The sequence below is a fragment of the Hemitrygon akajei genome, chromosome 3 (assembly GCF_048418815.1).
Source record: "Hemitrygon akajei chromosome 3, sHemAka1.3, whole genome shotgun sequence".
NCBI lineage: Eukaryota > Metazoa > Chordata > Chondrichthyes > Myliobatiformes > Dasyatidae > Hemitrygon > Hemitrygon akajei.
Window position 1 is genome coordinate 96,658,731 of NC_133126.1, and position 24,084 is coordinate 96,682,814.

Sequence of the window (24,084 nt, forward strand, 5' to 3'; positions counted from 1 at the left end):
TATACAGTTACTCACCCACCCTCAGCAACTTTCCAACCTGTGACCACTACCCACCAATGCACAGTGGCTACAATATACAGTTACTCACCCACCCTCAGCAACTTTCCATCCTGTGACCTCTACCCACCAATGCACAGTGGCTGCAATATGCAGTTACTCACCCACCCTCAGCAACTTTCCAACCTGTGACCTCTACCCACCAATGCACAGTGGCTGCAATATAGTTACTCACCCACCCTCAGCAACTTTCCAACCTGTGACCTCTACCCACCAATGCACAGTGGCTACAATATACAGTTACTCACCCACCCTCAGCAACTTTACAACCTGTGACCTCTACCCACCAATGCACAGTGGCTGCAATATACAGTTACTCACCCACCCTCAGCAACTTTCCAACCTGTGACCTCTACCCACCAATGCACAGTGGCTGCAATATACAGTTACTCACCCACCCTCAGCAACTTTCCAACCTGTGACCTCTACCCACCAATGCACAGTGGCTGCAATATACAGTTACTCACCCACCCTCAGCAACTTTCCAACCTGTGACCTCTACCCACCAAGGACATGGGCGGCATGTAGATGGGAACACCACCTACCTGTTCACTTCACCAGGTTCACTTCCATTCCAAAGTCACCAGGACCACATCAGCCCTCCCGAAGGGCATTTAAGGAAGAACAATAAATCCCCATGATGCCCATATCCCAAACAAAATAATTTCTAGTACTGCTATAAGTCTGTAGGGATTTAAATAGCTTTCCCAGTAATTTTGGCTCAGTTACCTTAAGTTGTTTGGAAATCAGGCAAACATATACTAGTCCCCATAGAAAGGTCTGCAGAGGATCTATCCTAGGACCAACACATAGATGCAACCATGAAGAAGGTGAGCCCACATTTCTGATTTCTCGCAAGTTTAAAGAGATTTAGCATGTCGCTGAAGCTTGATGAACTTCTACAGATATACATTGGAAGGTATTCTGACTGGTTGTGAGATGACCTGGAATGGGAACTCCTACGCACAGGAATGCAAGAAGCTACTTAGACTGTCCCATCCCAGGTACAGCTCTCCCACCATCTACAGAGGTGAAGCCTCAGCAGCATCCAGTATCGTGGATCCCCACTAAATGGGCCATGACCCTTTCCTGATGAAGGAGGTAGAAAATCTTGAAGAGCCACACCCAATGTTCCATCTAAGGTACGTGTGCACACACATTTTGCTACTAGCACACAAAGGAGTTTAAACTACACACAGAAGGTCACCCTCTACCTCACTGGCATGTTAAGTATATTTCACGATCATACGCAATCACATTTCCTTTTCCAGTTTCTGATATAGATTGTCTTGACAACAATGGAGTTTGCAATGATTTGTCTGCAGATTTTAGAACTGGCTTATTTATACTGTTTTTATTGAAGAAATTGATTCATTATGTCAAATTCCAAAGAAACAAAGGGCGCAAAGCACAAAAGAACTGCTAGTTCATTTAGAACAGAATGTCTAAATGAAACAGTAGTAATTGCTACTACAAAGCAGAAACCGGTGTTACCTGTGTATATTGTCCCAATGAAAAAGTTGTTGGAGAATTTGCAAGTGGGAAGAAGTGGAGTAATTATTTGGAAGCTTGACTTTTAAAAGTGCCATTCAGCAAACAAATCACATTTGGTGTGCAAAAGCTCCAGTGAGAAAATCCTTCATTACCCGCTACTGATGTTTTGTGAGAGTGCAGATGAACGAGAGTGAAAACAATTAAACCCAGAGGGGACCAAAGTTCTTATTGACAGTGTTTAGCTAACTGTTAAAATGAATACCTCTCTATATAAAATTCAGCGCGCACATTTTTTCACAGGGCAAAAAATTGCAGAACTCAAGATTTTTGTGCACACTGGTCATTACAAATTGCCCACACGTCAGGTTTAATAACATTTCCCCACAGCTATTAGGTTCTTGCACCAAGCTGAAAACCCTAACAGTACTTTAGACTACGTTTCTTTTACCACTCTCTACCTCTCTTTCAACATGTACTAGTGACATTATGTCTATTTGTTTTTGCTGTGTAAGTTACAGTGCTTTGAAAAAGTATTCAGCCCCCACAACTATTTTCTCACTTTCTAAATTTAAAATATTTAGGATTTTTTTGAGTTAATACAGTTTCTACAGGGCCAACAAAAAGTACTACTGTCCTATTTAAATGTATATTTTAAGATTGCAAGTCCCTGCTATACATTAAGGACTTAAAGTCCTGCAGGTCTCCACCATCAGCGTGTTGCTCGTTGGAGAAAATGAAGGAGCTGCACGTCATGGTGCTGCTGCCTGAGTTGAAGGAGGCGTAGAGTCTAATAGCGAGTGACCGTCTTGTGATTGTAAGACCCTCTTGGACACTGTTAATGAGGAATGCCAAATGTTTGATCCACTGATCTACTGGCAGTGGGCAGAAGCGAATGGCAGGGGAGCTGTGTGACCCTGTTTGGAGCGAGGAATAAGCCTGATTACAGCCACCGGGAGAGAGGTGCCAGATGGTCTGCTCCGCTGTACGCAGTGTCCAGGCTGGAGTCGTTTCTGCCCTCTCCAGTGTTCGCTCGGTAGGAGACAAGCTCTACTGTGGCTGACTGACATTTTTTGTGGCAATCAATGGATTTAGGGCCTCAAGCTGCGGTGTCGCCTGTACACAGCCTCCAGGTGAGAGGCACTGGAGCCGGTGCAGCATCCAGTTTGAAGTCTGTGCTAGCCTCCCAGTGTTCGCTCAGTAGGAGACAAGCTCTATTGTGGCTCGAATCTGGACTTTTTAAAAATTACTGTTTGGGTGTATCTTCCTGATCCCTTTATGTGCTTGCTATCTTGTACGTGCTACGTGTGCTTTGGCTGTGTGACTTTGCACCTTGTCTTTTGTCTTTTGCAAAAGAGGCTGAAAAAGTATTCACCTCTTTTGTAATTACTATGCTAACTTTCCTCAAATGCAATATTGTCTATTACCTTACCCACTTACCCAATTTGTTGATGCAGAAAATTGGAGGAACACCTGAATAAATACCTGCTTTTCTCTGTAAGGTCCAATATATACAGACAATAGACAATAGACAATAGGTGCAGAAGTAGACCATTCGGCCCTTCGAGCCTGCACTGCCATTTTGAGATCATGGCTGATCAATTACTATCAATAGTTCCTGCCTTGTCCCCATATCCCTTGATTCCCCTATCCATAAGATACCTATCTAGCTCCTTCTTGAAAGCATCCAGAGAATTGGCCTCCACTACCTTCCGAGGCAGTGCATTCCAGACCCCCACAACTCTCTGGGAGAAGAAGTTTTTCCTTAACTCTGTCCTAAATGACCTACCCCTTATTCTCAAACCATGCCCTCTGGTACTGGACTCTCCCAGCATCTGGAACATATTTCCTGCCTCTATCTTGTCCAATCCCTTAATAATCTTATATGTTTCAATCAGATCCCCTCTCAATCTCCTTAATTCCAGCGTGTACAAGCCCAGTCTCTCTAACCTCTCTGCGTAAGACAGTCCAGATATCCCAGGAATTAACCTCGTGAATCTACGCTGCACTTCCTCTACAGCCAGGATGTCCTTCCTTAACCCTGGAGACCAAAACTGTACACAATACTCCAGGTGTGGTCTCACCAGGGCCCTGTACAAATGCAAGAGGATTTCCTTGCTCTTGTACTCAATTCCCTTTGTAATAAAGGCCAACATTCCATTAGCCTTCTTCACTGCCTGCTGCACTTGCTCATTCACCTTCAGTGACTGATGAACAAGAACTCCGAGATCTCTTTGTATTTCTCCCTTACCCAACTCTACACCATTCAGATAATAATCTGCCTTCCTGTTCTTACTCCCAAAGTGGATAACCTCACACTTATTCACATTAAACGCCATCTGCCAAGTATCTGCCCACTCACCCAGCCTATCCAAGTCACCCTGAATTCTCCTAACATCCTCATCACATGTCACACTGCCACCCAGCTTAGTATCATCAGCAAATTTGCTGATGTTATTTTCAATGCCTTCATCCAAATCGTTAACGTAAATGGTAAACAGCTGTGGTCCCAATACCGAGCCCTGCGGCACCCCACTAGTCACCACCAGTATATTTTGAACAGACCAATTCAAAATGAAGACAAAAGAGCATTCAAGACAAGTCAGGGAAGCGATAACAGAGAAACACAAATCTGGGGAAGGGTACAACACTACCTCAAAGACACTGAACATGGTTTGGAGTTCAGTACAGCCCATCGTGAAAAGTGGAAAAAAATATGAATACACAGCGACACTGCCTAGGTCAGGCTGCCCCTCTAAACTTAGTTGCCAGAGAAGAATGGCTTTTGTAAGAGAGGCTACTGTGATGCCAACAGTCACTCTAAGTGATGTGCAAAAGTCAGTGACTGCAACTGGAGATGAAGTTCGTGGCTCCACAATCTCTAAGGTCTTGCACAGAAAAGGTAGAAGCCCTGACTTAAAAAAAAAGCATCTCCTTGCCTGTAAAAACTTTGCAAGATAATGTAAAGATGTGGAAGATGGGCTAGTGGTTGGATGAGACTGAAGTTGAACTTTTGGGCATCAACTCTAAGCATAAATTAATAGTGCACATCAACCATCCCTAATGTAACGTACGATAGAGGTAGCTTCATGCTGTGGGGATGCTTTTCATTAGCAGGGTCTGGAAATCTGGTCAGAGTTGATGAGAAGATGAATGCTGCTAAATATAGAGAGAACCTGGATAAAAATCTACTAGCCTCTGCCAGAAAGCTTAAACTGGGGAGAAAGATTGTACTTCAGCAGGAAAACCACCCAAAGCACACTGCCAGAACAACCATGGAGTGGCTTCAAATGAAGAAAATTGATGTCTGAGTGGCTGAGTAGGAGTCCCGACCCTAACCTGATCAAGATTGCTTCCACCACTGCTCTCCAACTAACCTGGCACAGCTTGAGCAATTTTGTAAGGAGGAATGGGCAAATCTTGCTCCATCACCTTATGTAAAGCCAATAGGTTTATCCAAAATAACTACTGGCTGTAAAAATTGCGAGAGGTGGTTCAATTAAGTACTGAGCAAAGGGGAATGAATATTTTGAACTGCTGACTTTTTGATGTTTTTAGTTTTTCCATACTTTACAATTGTCCCTGATTTTGGGCTCTACTGTGGGGAAAAAATGAGCACGTGATTCACAAATAAAAATTCTCCGTGAAATTGATCAAAATCCCTGGTTGTAATACTCATTTGCGTATGTGAACCAAGGGCTGAATACTTTTACAAGGGACTGTATGTATAATTTAGGTTAACTCCAATTGATGTAATTTATGTTTGTCATGTTTCTAATGTATTGTGCTGCTGCTGCTAAAGGCAACTTTTCGTGGCATTTATACACTGGGCATGTATACCCATGGCAATCAACTTGAACTTGAAATGGAATATAAACATTAGAGTGTATCAGTCAAATTGTTCTCAATGTTGAATACAACACTCTTACAATACAACATCTTAAATGTTTCAAATGATATCAAAATGATCACAAATGAAAAGAATGCAGATTCAGGCCATTTTGTGGCATTACTCTCATACCAAAGATACGTTTATTCCCAGATGCTGAGAAAAAGCTGGTTCTCTGGCGATCTGTTCATTCTACCTGTACTGAAGCACTTGTCAGCTTGTGGGTTATAGCACCAGGTGCAGGTCCAGACAGTTGAGCTCTTAAAGTTGCACATCATCCTTGGCTGTTCCTCTGCAGATGCAATAAAATTGGCATTGTATGAATTGTGCTGAAAGGTTTTCCTGGTAATCTCAACCACTTCTATTCATTAAAAATTTGCCTGCTAATTAAAGTGCAACTCCCTGCAATGATTCCTTAAGGAGAGGGCACAACTACAATATTTACCTATTCATCCAAAACATATTCTCAGCTCAGTTTATCCATTCTTAGTTTTTACATGGACTGCAAAGTCTATATAATGTAGATACCAAGGCCTCCAAATATACCCTGGGCCAACAGAAAGGATGCATTCCAAGTCATCTTGGAGATGGAATTTAGCCTATAAACTTAATCCCTTTTCTCACATTTCACACACAGTATTTGGAGGAATCACATTCCACAGCCTGCAATGTTTATTTAACGAGGCTAATAACATGAACAAAATAAAAAAAGTTTAATTAGAAACAATGATAATAATAAACTTTTACTAAATCCAGGAGCCAGGTGCAGCCAAGTGGTTAAAGGTGAAAAGCAGTTTAGCTGGAGGGAAATATAGGTGGTCTAATCAGTTGTATGGAGGAATAAAAAACAGAATTAAATCCAGAGAAGTGTGAGGTGATGTGTCTGGGAAGGTGCAACAAGATGAGGGAAACATGGGTGGATATTGAGAGGTTTAATGGAACAGACGGACTTTGCAGAGCATGTCTACAGATAGCAGGACAGGTCAACAGGTGGCTGAAAAGGTATTGGAATGCTTTTAATTAATAGCTGAGGCACCAAATTTAAAAACATGGACACACAAAATATGCTGCAGGAACTCAGCAGACCAGGCATCTATAGAAAAAAAGTACAGTTGACATTTTAAGCAGAGACCCTTCAGCGGGACTGAAGTAAAAAAGATGAGGAGTAGATTTAAAAGGTGGGGGGCAAGGGAAGGAGAAATACAAGGTGACGGGTGAAGCCAGGAGGGGGAGGGGTGTAGTAAAGAGCTGGCAAGTTAATTGGCGAAAGAGGTACAGGGCTGGAGAAGGGGGAATTATTACAGTCGCCGTATTACAAGGAGTGTGCTGGAGAGAGTGAAAATGGGATTTGAGGCTATTGCCAGAAACAGAATTTTGTTCAGATTTCAATGTGGGTATTGCAGGCAAGACCAGCATTTACAGCCCACCCTGGTGAAGGTGCCGCCACAGTGCTGTTGGGGAGGGAGTTTCAATCAGGTATCCCTCTACTCTACTAAACTTAATCATCCTCATCTCTGTTCACAAAAGTGCCATCCAAGGAATCAGCCTGGTGAACTTTCCCTAAACTATCTCCATAGCAAGAACATACTTTTATAGAAAAGGAGACCTAAATTGCACATAGCACTCAGAGTAAAATCATATCAAGGGCCTAAACAATTTCCCAGACCCTTTCACTGTGACAGCCAACACACTGGCTGCATCTGTGTAGTTACTCACTTGGACACACAGGTCTTTTTGCATCACCTCCCTTTCCCCATACATCACACAACGATCTGTTTCCTTGCTTTCGGCACTCAGCAATACCCCAGTAATCATCACCTGGCAACTGGAAACAAAACTCATTTATTCCTACCTTTTGTTACCCATCTGCCAATCAGCCCACTCTCCATGTTGGTACATCACTGTAAATTCACACGCATACTAATTCCGCAAACAGGACCTGGTCAAAACCCTTCTGAAAATCCAAATACACCACGTTATGACTTACATCTTTAAAATGTACTCCAGCATTATTCCCCCATCAGACTAGCCGGTCTATAGTTCACCCTTTTCTCTATACTTCCTGCTTAGATATGAGGTTACGTTTGTTGCCTCCCAAATTGTGGGTGACACATCGATTCTACACTCCCGCAGCCTACAACTTGCTCCCACACTACTACTTTTGTATCCTATCAAGCAACCAAATCATAAACTCAAAGGCACTGCAATATTCTTCAAGTGCAACAGATCTGGCATGAAATCCTGCGAGATTTCATTGCAAATAGCGTTAAAACAACCATCTGCCGTTTCCTTTCCCTCACTCAGCTACTTTGAGATCCACTTTCCTTCCGATATCATGGATTTTACTTATCTGGTAAGTTCACCAAGTGACAGATCATGTACACCATATCAAATACAATCGCGTCAGAGTAACTGCTTGCATTCTCAACTAATTCACAGGAGAGTCAAGCTTAACCTTCACCTCCAACTACTTCAACTGATTCTCATTAAACGGTGACGTAAACTGCTCCTCATTTTATTTTCCAGTGATATGTCCACCACTGATATTAGGCTAACTGGTTTGTCTTCTCCTTTCAGTCTGTGGTATTGTTTGTAATCTTCCAGACCTCTAACTAGGGAGGGGCAGCAGAGTTTTGAATGACATTGTTGATTAAGAATAGAATAGAATGGAGAGCTGTTAGGGCTTCTGAAGCTGCCAAGTCCAGAAGTAACAAAAGCACAAAAAGGACTTCAGCAGGAGTTGAGCTGAGGAAGGTTAGAATAAAACTATGCCAGAGGTAGAAACTGCAAGGGTGAAGCATCAATAGATACCAGAGTTGCAATCACTCTGAGGTAAGGCAGGCGCTAGGTGTGAGTTCTGCTCCGGGGTCAAAGAGTTTACAGTTCATCTTGCTCGGAGGAAATTTGTTTTCACCCAGTACTGCATGCTGGACAGCTTACAGACAACAGACTGGTATTGTGTACGTGTGCACAATGATACCATTCGCACTGGTTAAAAACACTGAGTACCTTCTTCCCCAGTACCATATGGAATAAACAAGGTAATGTAGCGGTGTGCTACACGCAGCGCTGAAATAACGACACGGAGTCCATAAACTGCAGCCAAAGAATAAGTTTATTTCAACTCCAGTCTTGCTTTTTAGCCTGTCTCTCTCACCAGATACCTTGAGAGACCCTACTGAAACCCCCTCAGGCTTTCTTCCTTTGTCTCTGCATTCTGGCTAATTGTCAGCCGGTTCGAGTGTGCTAGTAATTGGGTCGCCACATAACCCCCCCCCAGAACCAGCGATACACCCCCCAATGTCCACAGTCTGGGCCGGACCCTGTTTGGGAGGTCGGCCTCTGCGCCGCGGTGCCAGAAACTCGACTGGTTGCGCCAAGTCCACATGGGCCGGTTTGAGTCGGTCCACCGTGAAAACCTCCTCTCTCCCCCCAACGTCCAGCACGAACGTGGACCCGTTGTTCCTGAGCACCGTAAACGGCCCCTCGTAGGGCCGTTGCAGCGGTGGCCGATGCCCGCCCCGTCGTACAAACACAAACTTACAGTTCTGCAGGTCTTTGGGTACGCAGGTCGGGTGCTGCCCATGCTGCGAAGTGGGTACGGGGGCCAGGGCACCGAGCCTCTCGCGTAGTCTGCCCAGGACTGCTGCGGGTTCTTCCTCTCGCCCCCTTGGGGCTGGTATGAACTCCCCGGGAACGACCAGGGGTGCGCCGTACACCAACTCGGCCGACAAAGCGTGCAGATCGTCCTTGGGCGCCGTGCGGATGCCGAGTAGGACCCAGGGAAGTTTGTCCGCCCAGTTAACTCCTCGCAGGTGTGCAATGAGAGCCGACTTCAGGTGACGGTGGAAACGCTCCACCAGTCCGTTCGACTGTGGGTGGTAGGCAGTGGTGTGGTGCAGTTGAGTCCCCAACAGGCTGGCCATCACTGACCACAGGCTGGAGGTGAACTGGGCGCCTCTGTCGGAGGTAATGTGGGCCGGTACACCAAAGCGGGACACCCAGGTGGCGATCAGTGCCCGGGCGCAAGATTCAGAGGTGGTGTCGGTGAGTGGGACCGCCTCTGGCCATCTTGTGAACCGGTCCACGATAGTCAGGAGGTGCCGCGCCCTGCGCGACACTGGCAGGGGGCCCACGATATCCACATGAATGTGGTTGAAACGCCGGTGGGTGGGGTGGAACTGCTGCGGCAGAGCTCTGGTGTGTCACTGCACCTTGGCCGTCTGGCAGTGCATGCATGTTCTGGCCCAGTCACGGACCTGCTTGCGGAGTCCGTGCCAAACGAACCTGCTGGAGACCATCCGGACGGTAGTGCGGATGGAGGGGTGGGCCAAGTTATGAATGGAGTCGAAAACACGTCGTCGCCAAGGTGCTGGGACGACGGGACGGGGCTGGCCGGTGGCAACGTCACAGAGTAGGGTACTCTCACCTGGGCCTACGGGGAGGTCCTGGAGCTGCAAACCGGAGACTGCGGTCCTGTAACACGGGATCTCCTCATCTGCCAGCTGTGCCTCAGCCAGCGCCTCAAAGTCTACCCCTTGGGAAAAGGCGTGAATGTTAGGGCGAGAGAGCGCATCCGCCACTACATTGTCCTTACCCGACACATGCCGGACGTCTGTCGTGTATTCAGAGATGTAGGACAGATGGCGCTGCTGGCGGGACGACCAGGGATCGGACACCTTTGTGAATGTAAAGGTAAGCGGTTTGTGGTTCGTGAACGTGGTGAAGAGCCTACCTTCTAAGAAGTACCTGAAATGCCGGATTGCCAGGTATAGCGCCAACAGCTCCCGGTCGAAAGCACTGTATTTGAGCTCGGGTGGCCGCAGGTGTTTGCTGAAAAACGCCAGGGGTTGCCAGCGGCCCGAGATGAGCTGCTCCAGTACCCCACCGACTGTCGTGTTAGATGCGTCCACTGTGAGGGCGGTAGGGACGTCCATTCTGGGGTGCACTAGCATCGTGGCATTCGCCAAGGCATCCTTCGTTTGAATGAAAGCGGCGGCGGACACCTCGTCCCAGGTAATGTCCTTGCCCGGACCGGACAGCAAGGCGAACATGATCCGGGCAGCTGAAGGGAGGAAGCGGTGGTAGAAATTGACCATACCTACGAATTCCTGGAGGCCTTTGATCATGGTGGGTCGGGGGAAATGGCGGACTGCATCTACCTTAGCGGGCAGAGGGGTTGCCCTGTCTGTGGTAATCCTGTGGCCCAGGAAGTCAATGGTGTCGAGCCCGAACTGGCATTTGGCCAGGTTGATCATTAGACCACAGTCACTCAGCCGGGCAAAGAGTTGTCGGAGGTGGGACAGATGCTCCTGACGACTGCTGCTGGCTATGACGAGGTCGCCCAAATAGATGAATGCGAAGTCCAGGTCGCGTCCCACCGCGTCCATCAACCGCTGGAACGTCTGAGCGGCATTCTTCAGGCCGAATGGCATGAGGAGGAACTCAAAAAGGCCGAACGGGGTGATGAGAGCCGTTTTGGGGACGTCGTCCGGATGCATCGGGATTTGATGGTATCCGCGGATGAGGTCCACCTTGGAGAAGATCCGTGCGCCGTGCAGGTTTGCTGCAAAGTCCTGAATGTGCGGCACAGGGTAGCGGTCCGGTGTCGTAGCCTCGTTCAGCCTGCGGTAGTCGCCGCACGGTCTCCAGTCCCCTGTCGCTTTGGGCACCATGTGCAGGGGGGAGGCCCATGGGCTGTCGGACCGCCGAATGATCCCCAATTCCTCCATCCTCTTGAACTCCTCTTTCACCAGTCGGAGCTTGTCTGGGGGAAGCCGCCGAGCGCGGGCATGGAGGGGTGGTCCCTGGGTCAGGATGTGGTGCTGTACGCCATGTCGGGGCATGGCTGCCGCGAACTGCGGTGCCAGAACCGATGGGAAATCCGCCAGGACCCTGGTGAAGTCGTTGTCGGACAGCGTGATGGAGCCGAGGTGAGGGGCTGGCAACTGGGCTGCACCCAGGGAGAACGTCTGAAAGGTCTCGGCGTGAACCAGTCTCTTCCTGGGCAGGTCGACCAGTAGGCTGTGAGCCCGCAAGAAATCCGCACCCAGAAGCGGTTGGGCTACGTCGGCCAGTGTGAAGTCCCACGTAAACTGGCTGGAGTCGAACCATAGCTGCACCGGATGGGTGCCATATGTCCTTATAGTGCTGCCGTTCGCGGCCCGCAGGGGGGGACCCGGCACCCTGCTGCGGGTGTCGTAACTCGTCGGAGGTAAGACGCTGATCTCGGCACCGGTGTCGACCAAAAACCGGCGTCCCGACTGCTTGTCCCAGACATACAGGAGGCTATCCCGATGGCCAGCCGTCGTAGCCATCAGCGACGGCTGGCCCTGGCGTTTCCTGGGAACTGGCAGGGCGGGCGACAACGGCGGGCTTCTGCGCCCCACCGCTGGTGGTAGAAACACCATTGCTATTTGGGCTCCACACCCCGGCCTCTGGGGTTAGCGGGCTCTGCGGCCGGGCCTGGACTGGTTTGCTGCTGGGAGCGTGGCCGGGTGATCTGTGCGATGGACGCCCCACTCACCTTCTTGGCGTTCCACAGCACGTCCGCCCGGGTTGCCACCTTCCGGGGGTCGCTGAAATCCGCGTCGGACAGCAGCAGGCGTATGTCCTCGGGCAGCTGCTCCAGGAATGCCTGCTCAAACATGAGGCAGGGTGTGTGTCCGTCGGCCAGAGACAACATCTCATTCATTAAAGCTGATGGGGGCCTGTCTCCCAAGCCATCCAAGTGCAGTAAACGGGCAGCTCGCTCGCGGCGGGAGAGCCCGAAAGTCCCTATGAGCAGGGTTTTGAATGCCGTGTACTTGCCGTCCGCCGGGGGAGACTGTACGAACTCCGCGACCTGGGCCGCTGTGTCCTGGTCGAGGGAGCTCACCACGTAGTAGTAACGGGTGTCCTCTGAGGTTATTTGCCGAACATGGAATTGGGCTTCTGCTTGCTGAAACCATAGGTGAGGTTGTAGCGTCCAGAAGCTTGGCAGCTTCAAGGAAACCGCATTAATAAATGCAGCGTCTGTCATCTCCGGTCCAAAAACGTTTGGACCGTCGGGGTCACCAATTGTAGCGGTGTGCTACACGCAGCGCTGAAATAACGACACGGAGTCGATAAACTGCAGCCAAAGAATAAGTTTATTTCAACTCCACAGTCTTGCTTTTTAGCCTGTCTCTCTCACCAGATATCTTGAGAGGCCCTACTGAAACCCCCTCAGGCTTTCTTCCTTTGTCCCTGCATTCTGGCTAATTGTCAGCCGGTTCGAGTGTGCTAGTAATTGGGTCGCCACAGTAATACAATAAAGACGAAATATGCAGTTGAAAGGAAAACAGCTTTGGGAAAATTACAAGCCCATAACTTTTCCATAAAGTAAATGTATGATAATGATGCCTTACCCATGCTCGAATTACTAAATATTGAACTCGGAAGCAGGCTGACACTTCCTGGGGTATCTGCATGACCTGTAAGACAAAGCCTGACACAGCAGTTTAAGGAAAATTACTAGTGTTATAATACAGAATCCATGACAAACTTATGGAAAAACAGCTGCCAGGTTAGTATTAAGTTATTCCAGTCCTGGTCAGTGAGTGGCATGCCCTCTTCTCATTGTTACCCTCAGGAACTACAGAAGCTTCTATACACACTCAATGATTCAGGAACTTCCCTTCTGCCATTCAATTTCTGAATGGACATTGAACCATTAAATAGTTAAATAAGTAGTGCAAAATAGAAATCAACAGTAGTGAGGTAGTGTTCATGGGTTCAATGTCCATTCAGAAATTGGATGGCAGAAGGGAAGAAGCTGTTCCTGAATCACTGAGTGTGTGCCTTCAGGCTTCTGTACCTCCTTCCGGAGGGTAACAATGAGAAGAGGGCATGTCCTGGGAATTGGGGGTCCTTAATGACGGATGCCCCCTTTTTGAGGCATCACTCCTGGAAGATGTCCTGGATACTGGGGAGGCGAGTGCCCATGATGGAGCTGACTGAGTTTACAACTCTCTGCAGCTTACCTGAATCCTGTGTAGTAGCTCCCACCCATACCAGACGCGATGCAACTAGTTAGAATGGAAGTTCCCATCTGCTTCTAAAGGGCAACAATAACACCAGTGCCCAAAACAAGCAGCGTGAGCTGTCTTAGCAACTACTGTCCAGCAGCACTCACATCTACGGTGATGAAGTGCTTTGAGAGTTGGTATGCTAGAATTAACTCCTGTCTCAGCAAGGACGTGGAACCACTGCAATTTGGCTATCGCTGTAACAGGTTTATGGTGGATGTGATTTCATTGGCTCTTCATGGGGCCTTGGATCACGTGGACAGTACAAATACCTACGTCAGGATGCTGTTTATTAACCACAGCTCAGGGTTTAAACACAACCATTTCTAATCAATAAACTGCAGAACCGGGGCCTCTCAACATCTTTCTTCAACTGGATGCTTGACTTCCTTGACATCTCTACCTCGCAGGCACACCTCAGGGACGTGGGCTTAGCCCACTACTCTTCTCTCTCTCTACACTCATGACTGTGAGGCTAGGTACAGATCAAATGTCATCTATAAATTTGCTGACAGTACAACCGCTGTTGGCAGAATTTCATATGGTGATGAGAGGATGTACAGGAGTGAGATATACCAACTGGTTGAGTGGTATCGCAGCAACAACCTTGCACTCAACACCAGTAACACCAAAGAACTGATACTGGACTTCTGAAAAGGTAAGATGAAGGAACACATGCCAGTCCTCATAGAGGGATCAAATGTGGAAAGAGTGAGCAATTTCAAGTTCCTGGGAGTCAATATTTCTGAGGTTCTATCCTGGACCCAACATAATGATGAAGGCACAACAGCGGCTGTATTTCATTAGGAGTTGTGGAGAACTGGTATGAAGAAACAACGGCTGCAGCAGCACAGAGTCCAGACTGTGTCTGGATTGTATTTCATTAGGAGTTGTGGAGAACTGGTATGAAGAAACAACGGCTGCAGCAGCACAGAGTCCAGACTGTGTCTGGATTGTATTTCATTAGGAGTTGTGGAGAACTGGTATGAAGAAACAACGGCTGCAGCAGACTCCTTGTGGAGCACCTTCACTATAGCGATTCAAGGCGGCAGCCATCACCTTCTTTAGGAAAAGTAGGGATGGGCAACATACACTGGCTTTATCAGTGATATCCAGAACCAGAAAAATAAATAAATACATAAAAATCTGGAACTCACCCTCTCTCGGGTGGATCTACCCCATGGCAAAACACAGAACTCAGCTGGCACATCAGATCATTTGATGATACAAACATGTCAGGCTGCATTATTAAACTGAGCATGTTTTAAAAGGATACAAGACATGTGAATCATGCCCAGAGAGAGAAGCCCAACAAACGGAGGTGCCCTGAAAATTAACAACAGGCAAATTAAAAGATTTCAATAATTCTGTACTATAATTCTGTTATTGCATGGGAAATAGCAGAATATGATGACCAGAATTAAAATTCACTCAACAGTACATAACATTATTAAAAATTCAGTCACAGCAAATTTAAAAGTAACTTTGTCATTTATGTTGATTAGAATTTCTAATTAAATTGTATCTCAACATCATTTACACACAGGCCACCTCCAGCATTTTCTATGACCACACCACAGCATATTATTGGCAAAGTCAACTGATGACATTGCGTATTGGGACTGGGCAACAGAGTTTTGGATAACCAAAGCTCCCTGATGGTAGAAGATGGGAGGCTAAATACATGAGCATTGAGAATATTCAATTCAGTTACACAGACTAGGGCTTTATTCCCTGGAATGCAGGAGATTGAAAGGTAACCCGATTAAGGCATATAACGATATACCTTTTCCCCAGGGTGGGATTGCTGAAAACGAGAGGACATAGATTTATGATCAGAGGTGACCACCCCAAAGGGTGGCTTGTACTTGGAATGAGCTTCCAGTAACTGCGGCGGAGGCAGGGATGTTGGCAATATTTAAAAGCTGATACGTGGGTAGAAGTTTAGAAGGCTATGTACCAAATGTGGGCAGGTGGGACTAGTTCTCTGAGCAAGACCATGCATGGACCAGTTGGGCCAAGAGGCTTGATTCCATACCATGTGACTATTAAAGTTTAAAACATTCAACGGCAAGTGTCCGTGCACTAGGTAATCAGATCCAAGTGATGGTGTAGAGGAAGAATAGGCCATTTGGTGTTTCATCCTGACTCTCCGTGCTGGCTGTGTGGATGTTGCTGACTCTCTCTGTGACACATGGGCTTGCCATGGTGCTCAGGTTTCCTCCCACATCCCAAAGACCGTGAGGCCAATTGGCCATTGTAAATTGCCTCTATAATAAGTGAGCCAGGCATATATGAGTGAGAGAGAGAGAGCGCGAGAGAGAGATAGAAACAGGGAAATGGGACAGATGGGAATGCTCTGAAATTTGGCATAAATCTAATGGGCAGAATGGCCTTCCATGTCATAAGAATATGTGCAATACAATAGATAGTATGGTTCACATAATGTAAATGAAACCCGTAACATTAAACATGACTGTTTGCATGGCTGTAACACTGGCTGAGAGACACAGCAGAAAAGAATGGTAAGAGGTTGCTCATCAGACCACAGTGAGCCACAGCCCTTTCTGTTACATGTTAATGATCTTGGCTCGAGTATAGGAAATAATTTCAAAATATGCAATGACTCAAAACTTGGAAATGTGATTAATAGCAAGTCGGGTAACAAGAGACTTCAGGAAAACTGACTGGCACAAAACAGATGAACGTTCGCACAGTGTGAAGTGATCCTTTTAGGATGGAAGAATAAGGAGTGGTTATACAAGGCTAATTTTCCATTGGGTTCAAATACAGGCCGGGGGGCTTTACAAGCCTGAGTCTTTAGAGCGGAGAAGGGTGTTGGAAAGGCAAATGAGATATTTAGCATTATAACTAGAGACAGTATAAAATGTAGGGGGAGGGGGAGTGTTTATACCAAATGTTAATACATCACTAAAAAAAATGTTGCCAAATTACATCTGATTCCAAACACACACTTGATGACTGCTTTAAGAGGCACAAAAGTAATTCACAAGATTACCAAGTTTGAGAACTTCAGGCATGTAATAAAGCCTGAGAAGCTGGCCTGCTTTCCATAGTGGTAGGGGTTTAAAAGTCTTGCAGTTCTTTGACAAAATAAGAGAATGGGCAAGGACATGCCAGATGAGATGTCATCTGTGGAAATGTGAGGTCACTCACTTTGGTAGGAAATATAGAAAGGGGTGGTACTTTCTAAATGGTGTGACTGTAGAGGGCTGGTGTTCAGGAGGGACCTGGGCGTCTTATATAAAAAATGTGTTAACGTGAAAGTTCTGCAAGCTATTAGGAATGTTGATGTACAGAGGGCCCTCTTCAGATAAAACTTGAAATAAAAAGGTTGAAGTGAATGGAGGAATATGGAATTAGTACAGGTAGTGAGAGCTGAGGTAAAAAAAAAATCAGCTGAAAACTTAGTGAATGAGAGAGGAAGCAGAACGCAGGGTCCACTCCTGGGTGACAGACAGACATACTTTATTGATCCCGAGGGAAATTGGGTTTCATTACAGCCGCACCAACCAAGAGTGAAGAAATATAGCAATATAAAACCATAAATAATTAAATAATAATAAGTTAATCATGCCAAGTGGAAATAAGTCCAGAACCAGCCTATTGGCTCAGGGTGTCTGACACTCCGAGGGAGGAGTTGTAAAGTTTGATGGCCACAGGCAGGAATGACTTCCTATGATGCTCAGTGTTGTATCTCGGGGGAATGAGGTGTATTGCTTATTGAATAGAGATTTCTCCTGATAGAGGAAATAAGGATGAATTGTTCCTCATAACATCAACATCGGCAAGATTAGTACAAGAATGAGAGTGAGAATGCTTTCCTTTCAAAATAGCAAGTTTCATCATCCACACTGTCTTTAAAAGGTGATGGAAGCAAATTCAGTAACATTCAAAAGGAAACTGAGCAGCTACATTAAGGGAGGAAATCTGGAGGACTACGAGGAAGGACCAGACTGAGTCAAACAGTGCTTTATTTGAGGGGTGGGTGTGTTATCAATGGGATCGTGACTCTTAGATTCAATAACAACAAAAGTCTCACCACTACTGTAATCACACTTGTGGAAAGTAACTAGTCAGAAATGGCATAAGTCAGTGTATTAATATAGGAGATTCTAGATATACTTTTCAGCTGCCGCCAGCGTAGAAATGGTCATAAATTCTCTCCTCTGTACAGATTTACCTAGGGTGTGTATGTAAACAGGGGAGCAAGGCCAAAGCGTGGGTGTAGTGTTGAAGAATTTGGTGGTGTGAGATTAACATGCCACAGCAGGTTGTGCAGTATGGACCACTTCTGCCTGCACATTCTGTGTACAATTTACCGATCAGCGAGGATATGGCCATTAGAATGTGACCAAATCAGACTATGGAGAACACGAAGATTTACTATAAGAGGAGAAATACGAATATACTTTATCATTGGACCTCACAGGCCTAGGGCTAGTCTGAAGCTTAACATCTTAATCAAGGTGGTGGTCAAGTGTGAAAGACTCTGCAGAGGGAGAACAAAAAGTTCTTCCTCTTCCACTCCTGTGGCATAAACAGGAAAGAAATGAGAACATACTTCATACTAGCTAACCAAGCTTCCAAAGTTATAAATTTGTTTTACAATTATAAAAAGTAGCAACAAACCTTGCGAAATGTGGTGTACAGATTGTCACACATGGTCACAGAAATTAAGCCAGATCCCTTCCTACATCCCTCCAGATTCACAATTCCATATTTGTAGCCAGTTTCATCGTTTTTTACAACAAATAACCGCTCACAATTGGTGTCTGCCTATGAAGTATAGAAGACAATCATTAACTTTTGAAATGACTTGGATTCATTGTCCAACAAATTGATAGTTATCATGATTCTGACATTTCCAGACAAAATAATTAAACAAAAAATACTTACATTCAGCAACGGACTACTCAAAAGCAGAAAATGTTGTAAATATTCAGAAGAATAGGCAGCATCTCTGAAGAGATAAACCGGTCTTGTTTCAATCAACTTTAACCAGACCTGCCATCACTTGGCACCGAGGGGAACAGACTGTGCTTACATCGCAGATTGTTTCTACTGATAGTACTAGGGTTGCAATTGTTATGGTTCAGTTCAGGATTGGATATTGAAAGGTGAATTACTTTACTGACACCTTACTTGCTTATTTTCATAGTATTTTCTCATGAACTAAAAATGTGCTCACTAGAACATTAAAAAATCCTTTCTTTCAAAGTCTGTCTTGGTTCTTTTTGCTGTACTGTGCTGACTATTCAGCATTTCCTCTCCATGTGCAATGAACAGCAAGCACATTTCTAAGTTAAACATCATTTGACAGTCATGAGCCTAAATTGTCAACAGAGCAAGGTCACTGTGTAGTCAAGGATCATCCATAGTCACCCTACAGATTATGCCCCATCAGTTACATCCAGATCCTCATCACAAACAATCATGATTAACAGTCCAGTACTAAACCCACCAGCCCCCTATCTCTTTCACCAATCAACTTCCCAGCTCTTTACTTCACCCCTCCCCCTTCCCAGTTTCACCTTGTGTTTCTTCCCTATCTCCACCCCCCCCCCCACACTTTCTTACTCTGATCTTTTTTTTACTCCAGTCCTGATGAAGGGCTTCAGTCCAAAGCATCCATTGATGCTGCCTGGCCTGCCGAGTTCCTCCAGCATTGTGTGCATCACTGTTCCTTTATCATCACCATGTCCAAATCCAAGAGTGACCTACTCTTGCCAAATCCTATTACTCTTGCGAGAGGTCCTTAACTACACAAACTGTAGCATTCAAGACTGCAGTTCACCTTCAACAGCAGATTGAGATGGGTAATAAATGTTAGCTCTGCCAATGACTTCCCACAGAAGTTCTAAAAGTGACTGATAGGCTTGTACAGGCAGTCTCCAGTCTCTGTAATGTCTGATTACTACAGAGAGGCAAAATGTAAAGAATTTCATTTTGAAATCTGTCTTTTGAATTAACTACGTAAGGGTTCTGTTCCTGAGAACTGTCTTTAAATCTACCTTTTGGTAAGTCAGTCAATTAATATGTACATTTATTGATTGTATTCCCCTCTGTAGTTAGTGATACAGAATCAGAAGTTCTTGCATCCAATGTTGATGTGTTTGATGTATAAATGAATGTTGCATTGTTTAAGTATTTTAGAAGTGTTAATAAAAAAAGATTTGCCATGCTAGTTTCCAAAACAAGTGTCTTAATTGGTGTCCCACTGTGGCAGCTACATTCTGTAACAAGCTCTTTAAAAATTCTTTATAAATGTTTGGGAAATTTGCTGAAGTTGGATTTCTGTAAGTCTTCTGTAACCCAGGGATCCTGTAGTTGCATGAATATGTAATTTTCTGCTTTTTTAAAGGAGTATTACTTCCTAACCTTTACACCACTCAAATGAATTAAACACATACATGACTCTGTTATAAATGTTTCCAGGAACTACAGCTGATTCTTTCATCCCCTACACTGAATCAAAATGTCAAAGCATGTAGAAAAACGGCATGGGAAAACCCTGTATGGGTGAAACATTAATAATTTTCAGGAAAAAGGCTAATCCAATCTCCAACTCTATTAGTACCATTTGAAACATTCGAGCAGAATTTTGTCAGCTCCACTTAACAAGCAAAAGCGCAAATAATTAGTACAGTGATTTTTTCAAAAACGCACTAATGAACTAACATGCAAAAATAATAACTTCATTTCTGAAACTTACTAAAATCATTCCAAAATTGCTTGTGCTGGAAGACTCTGAATTTTGAATCTTGAGCGTATTCCTTCTCATTCTACTGATCTTGAGCTCATGAACATGCCTGTAGATGGTGTTTTGTATGACATGTATAGTGGGGTAAGGGAGAGAAGACCATGTGAAAAGAAATATGGATTATTGTCCAACATCAATGATACAAAATCTTTGAGTGAACTTCTTCATATTAAGGATTCATCTAAAAAAAAAATGCATTTATTTTATAGACTGCAGGAAGGATTTTGCCAGCACCAGGACAAAATATAGAGGATAATTGAAAAAATAGCAAAGTTGAGAGAACAGACTATCAAAGAACAACAAGGAAACTCAAAGTTCCTTGTACAACAATAAACAAAAAGAATGATCAAAGGAGGCAGGGAACGAACAGTGGCATAATATTATATTACACCTCTAAATGAGTTTGGGATCTGTTTTGTTACATTTCCCAATCAAAATACTCTCGACTTTCCATTAATGCCTCCAAATCAAAAGTTATGAGCATCTTAAGATATGGTTAACTAAAAATGGTGAAATGCCTTTTTGAAACACAAGCGCCTTCTTGGTTAATGAGAAAATTATATTTCTCTATTTAAAGGTCAAGTACAAATATTTTATAAATACTGGCTTTCCAATTCAGTTTTAAAATGCAGTGAAACAAACTATCAGCAAAATGCGAAGAATAAAGACAAACAGGTCAGTTCAGAGCTATCCACAACTTTATCCCACAATGCCTTAACGTGTTCATTCTGACCATGATGTTTATTCTCTAGCCGTTGATTCCACCTGTCTCAAAATCAAAAACTGTTGTAAATTTACAGGAGTGACCCCGAGCTTCTTATTTGAGCCACTTTAATTTGCAATCCCACTCCCATTGTTTTGTGTGGTGAAAGTAAGGGAAAAACTGGACTATGCCATCGCCTTGCAGCGGGAGATACAGAAACCTGGGGTCCCACACCATCAAGTTCAAGAACAGCCACTCCCCTTCAACTACTGGGTTAATGAACCAACCTGCACAAACCAAATCACTCCCTCATTACAGTAACACTATGGTCACTTTGCACTGCAATAGCATGTTTTTTTGGTTCCAATTCTGTACTTTCTTGTAAAAAGTTATCTTTAATTTACACTTATTTTTGTGAATGTTGTTTATCTGATGTGCCTGTGACACTGCTACAAGTAAATTCTTCTTTACACTTGTGTACATGTCCCTGACTTTAAAGGCATACTAGTGGAACTGTATATTCAGTGTAGGTACTTTGCAACTTTCCAGAACAACCATTAAATGATCCAGGTAAACTGCTCTCTCATCATTACTCAATAGCACACTTATTTTCTCTTCTGACATCGTTCCTATAAGATGCCTCCTTAGTGGCCAGTAGTTATATTTCTTCTTATCTGATCTGTCTTAACAATCCTTCATCTGGTCTTTTGTCATATACCTCACACACACACACACACACCATACAGTCGGCCCTCCTTATCCGCGAGTTCCGTATGCGCGAATTCAACTAACCGTGAATCGCGAAAACCCGGAAGTGCTCTTCCAGCACTTGTTCGAGCATGTACAGACTTTTTTTTTCTTGTCATTATTTCCTAAACAATGCAGTATAACAACTATTTTACATAGCATTTACATTGTATTAGGTATTATAAGTAATCCAGAGATGATTTAAAGTATACGGGAGGATGTGCATGGGTTATCATGGATCAGGATCGAAAAAAATCGGAAGTTCTCTTACTAAGTAAGTCGGAACAGGTATATCTGGTATTATTTAACATCAGTTAGTCAAACGTTTGTCTTAGTATATAATATATATTTTACCTTTCTATGCATATAAAATATTTAAGAACATATGTTTCAGCGCCAGGCTCAGGATCGGAAGTTCCCGAGTTCGATCCAGTGACAGACCACTCCCAAGTGCGCTCTCCACCACGCCGGGTTGATGTGGAGGATCAAAAACCCAAAACCCCCAAACCCAATAATGAAATCACTGCGTTGCTTAGTAATAATTGTAGCTTTCATCGGGGCACAGCCTTTCTCACTTTATCCTTTAAAATTGTTCTGATCGTTGACTGACGTAGCCTAACGCTTTTCCAGTGACCGATGGCGTTTCACCTCTTTCCGATCGTTTTATTATTTCCACTTTATTTTCAATCATAATCCTGATTATTTTCGTGAACAGAAACACTGCGAATTCAGATCTCTGCCATCGGGTTCTAATGTCCTCCGCACTGAGACGGGTTAAATAAGGTCTGGGGTTCTGCTGGGTCCTAAGGTCCACCGCATTGAGACAAGTTGAATAAGGAACTTGAGCATCCGCAAATTTTGGTATCCACGAGGGGTCCCAGAACCAATCCCTCGCAGATAAGGAGGGCCGACTGTACATGCTTTGAAATTGTAAAACACACAACTCTTCTACCAGTTCTGAAACAGGGTCCCTGACCAAACAGTTAACTGATTTCTCTTTCCGCACAATCTCCTTGCCTGGCAGAGTACTGCCAACATTTCTTCTCATTGTTTCATATTCTAGCATCATTGCTCTATCTAACTTCCTGACGCACTCCATTGCTTTCATCTGTCTAGACATAAAGCTGCAGAAATACTCCCTGGATCCTTGAAATAAAAGCACTCCATAAAACACAAAGCTCTGGCCAAGCTTGTAGTCGTCTTTCTCAAAAGCTCAGTGTGGTTCTGTGTCAAATTTAGCATGAAATATCATTCCTGTGAAGCACCTTACACAAAATCAAATTAGTTTAGTATTTAGTTACTAACTGTACAGTTAAAACAACAATAAGAGATTCAGGACGCGTGAGAGAGAACAGGTTACAGGAAAATAGGGTTGTTTGGATTGCTACAAGAGGTAACAGTTTGTGGGTTGAATGGCCTCTTTCTCCTGTACGAAAATATAAATGTATAAAATGAAACACAGGGAGGGGAAGAGGAAAGAGGGAGAGAGTGAAGTAGGATTGCAATAAAATTATAACTTACTCACCGATGATATGATTGCAAGTTCATTAATCCACAATGTCTTTTGCAGTATAGTGAAATAAAGTCCATACCCATTCGAGCGACCCTCTATTTAAAAAAAATTAACAGTCTCAAAAACCTTGACTGTCACACTCAAGAGTTTAAGTGCATACAAAAGGCTAGTTCGTAAATATTTAGCATTGAGCCTAATTCAGGTGTATGGGAAACACAGATCTTCCCACTAAAATATAACTAGTAACTTTGAGAATATGAAAGAATAACGAGGGTAAAGGCTAAATTTATGCATCACAATTCCACGGTGCCAAATAATCCATTTGTAAAACTACATTTTCATGTAGATAAGGATTACCGTATTACTAGCATCTTCCGCCAACATCTTCAGTCGCTTTTCTTCCATTTCCTTTTGGTTAATTGCCTCCCAAGTAAGAGGGTTACAATTATTATGTCCTGGTAATAGCCTAAAATACCTGTTCTTTTCTCGATCATAGTAAAATCCAGGCAGCTCTAGATAGATACACAAAAAAAGGACATGTTACTCATTACCCGAAGACACAGATACCACTCCACTAAAGCTGCACAGCTTATGCAGAAGTTATAACCACTGGCACCAACCAGCTGCTGTAATCAAAGCTTCAGCACTTCAGTGGACATGCTGACTTCCGATGGAGCCCGAGATGCAGGCTCAGTGTTCAGCATCAATTCTGGCTGCACTGACATGTCAGCATACCTAGAGAACAGGGAGAGTAACTTGATCCTGGGCAGCATACATGAAAAATCAATTTGATTAGCAAACAGATGTTAAATCCTTTGTTCTGAATGAAAGATTTCATGGAAAATGACAAAT

At 44.5% G+C, this 24,084-nt stretch overlaps 1 protein-coding gene across 3 annotated transcripts in view; it reads right to left on the reverse strand.

The window, feature by feature from the left end:
• wdr21 (WD repeat domain 21) overlaps nt 1-24,084 on the reverse strand; it is a 124,306-nt gene that overhangs the window by 70,323 nt on the left and 29,899 nt on the right. For all 3 annotated transcript variants that reach the window (XM_073040419.1, XM_073040418.1, XM_073040420.1), the window contains exons 4-10: nt 23,590-23,744; nt 23,245-23,327; nt 20,222-20,318; nt 18,139-18,285; nt 14,762-14,811; nt 12,826-12,905; nt 5,634-5,729 (exon numbers count right to left, since the gene is read on the reverse strand). In XM_073040419.1, the coding sequence (XP_072896520.1) occupies nt 5,634-5,729; nt 12,826-12,905; nt 14,762-14,811; nt 18,139-18,285; nt 20,222-20,318; nt 23,245-23,327; nt 23,590-23,744 (708 nt within the window). The remainder of the gene's footprint in view (nt 1-5,633; nt 5,730-12,825; nt 12,906-14,761; nt 14,812-18,138; nt 18,286-20,221; nt 20,319-23,244; nt 23,328-23,589; nt 23,745-24,084) is intronic.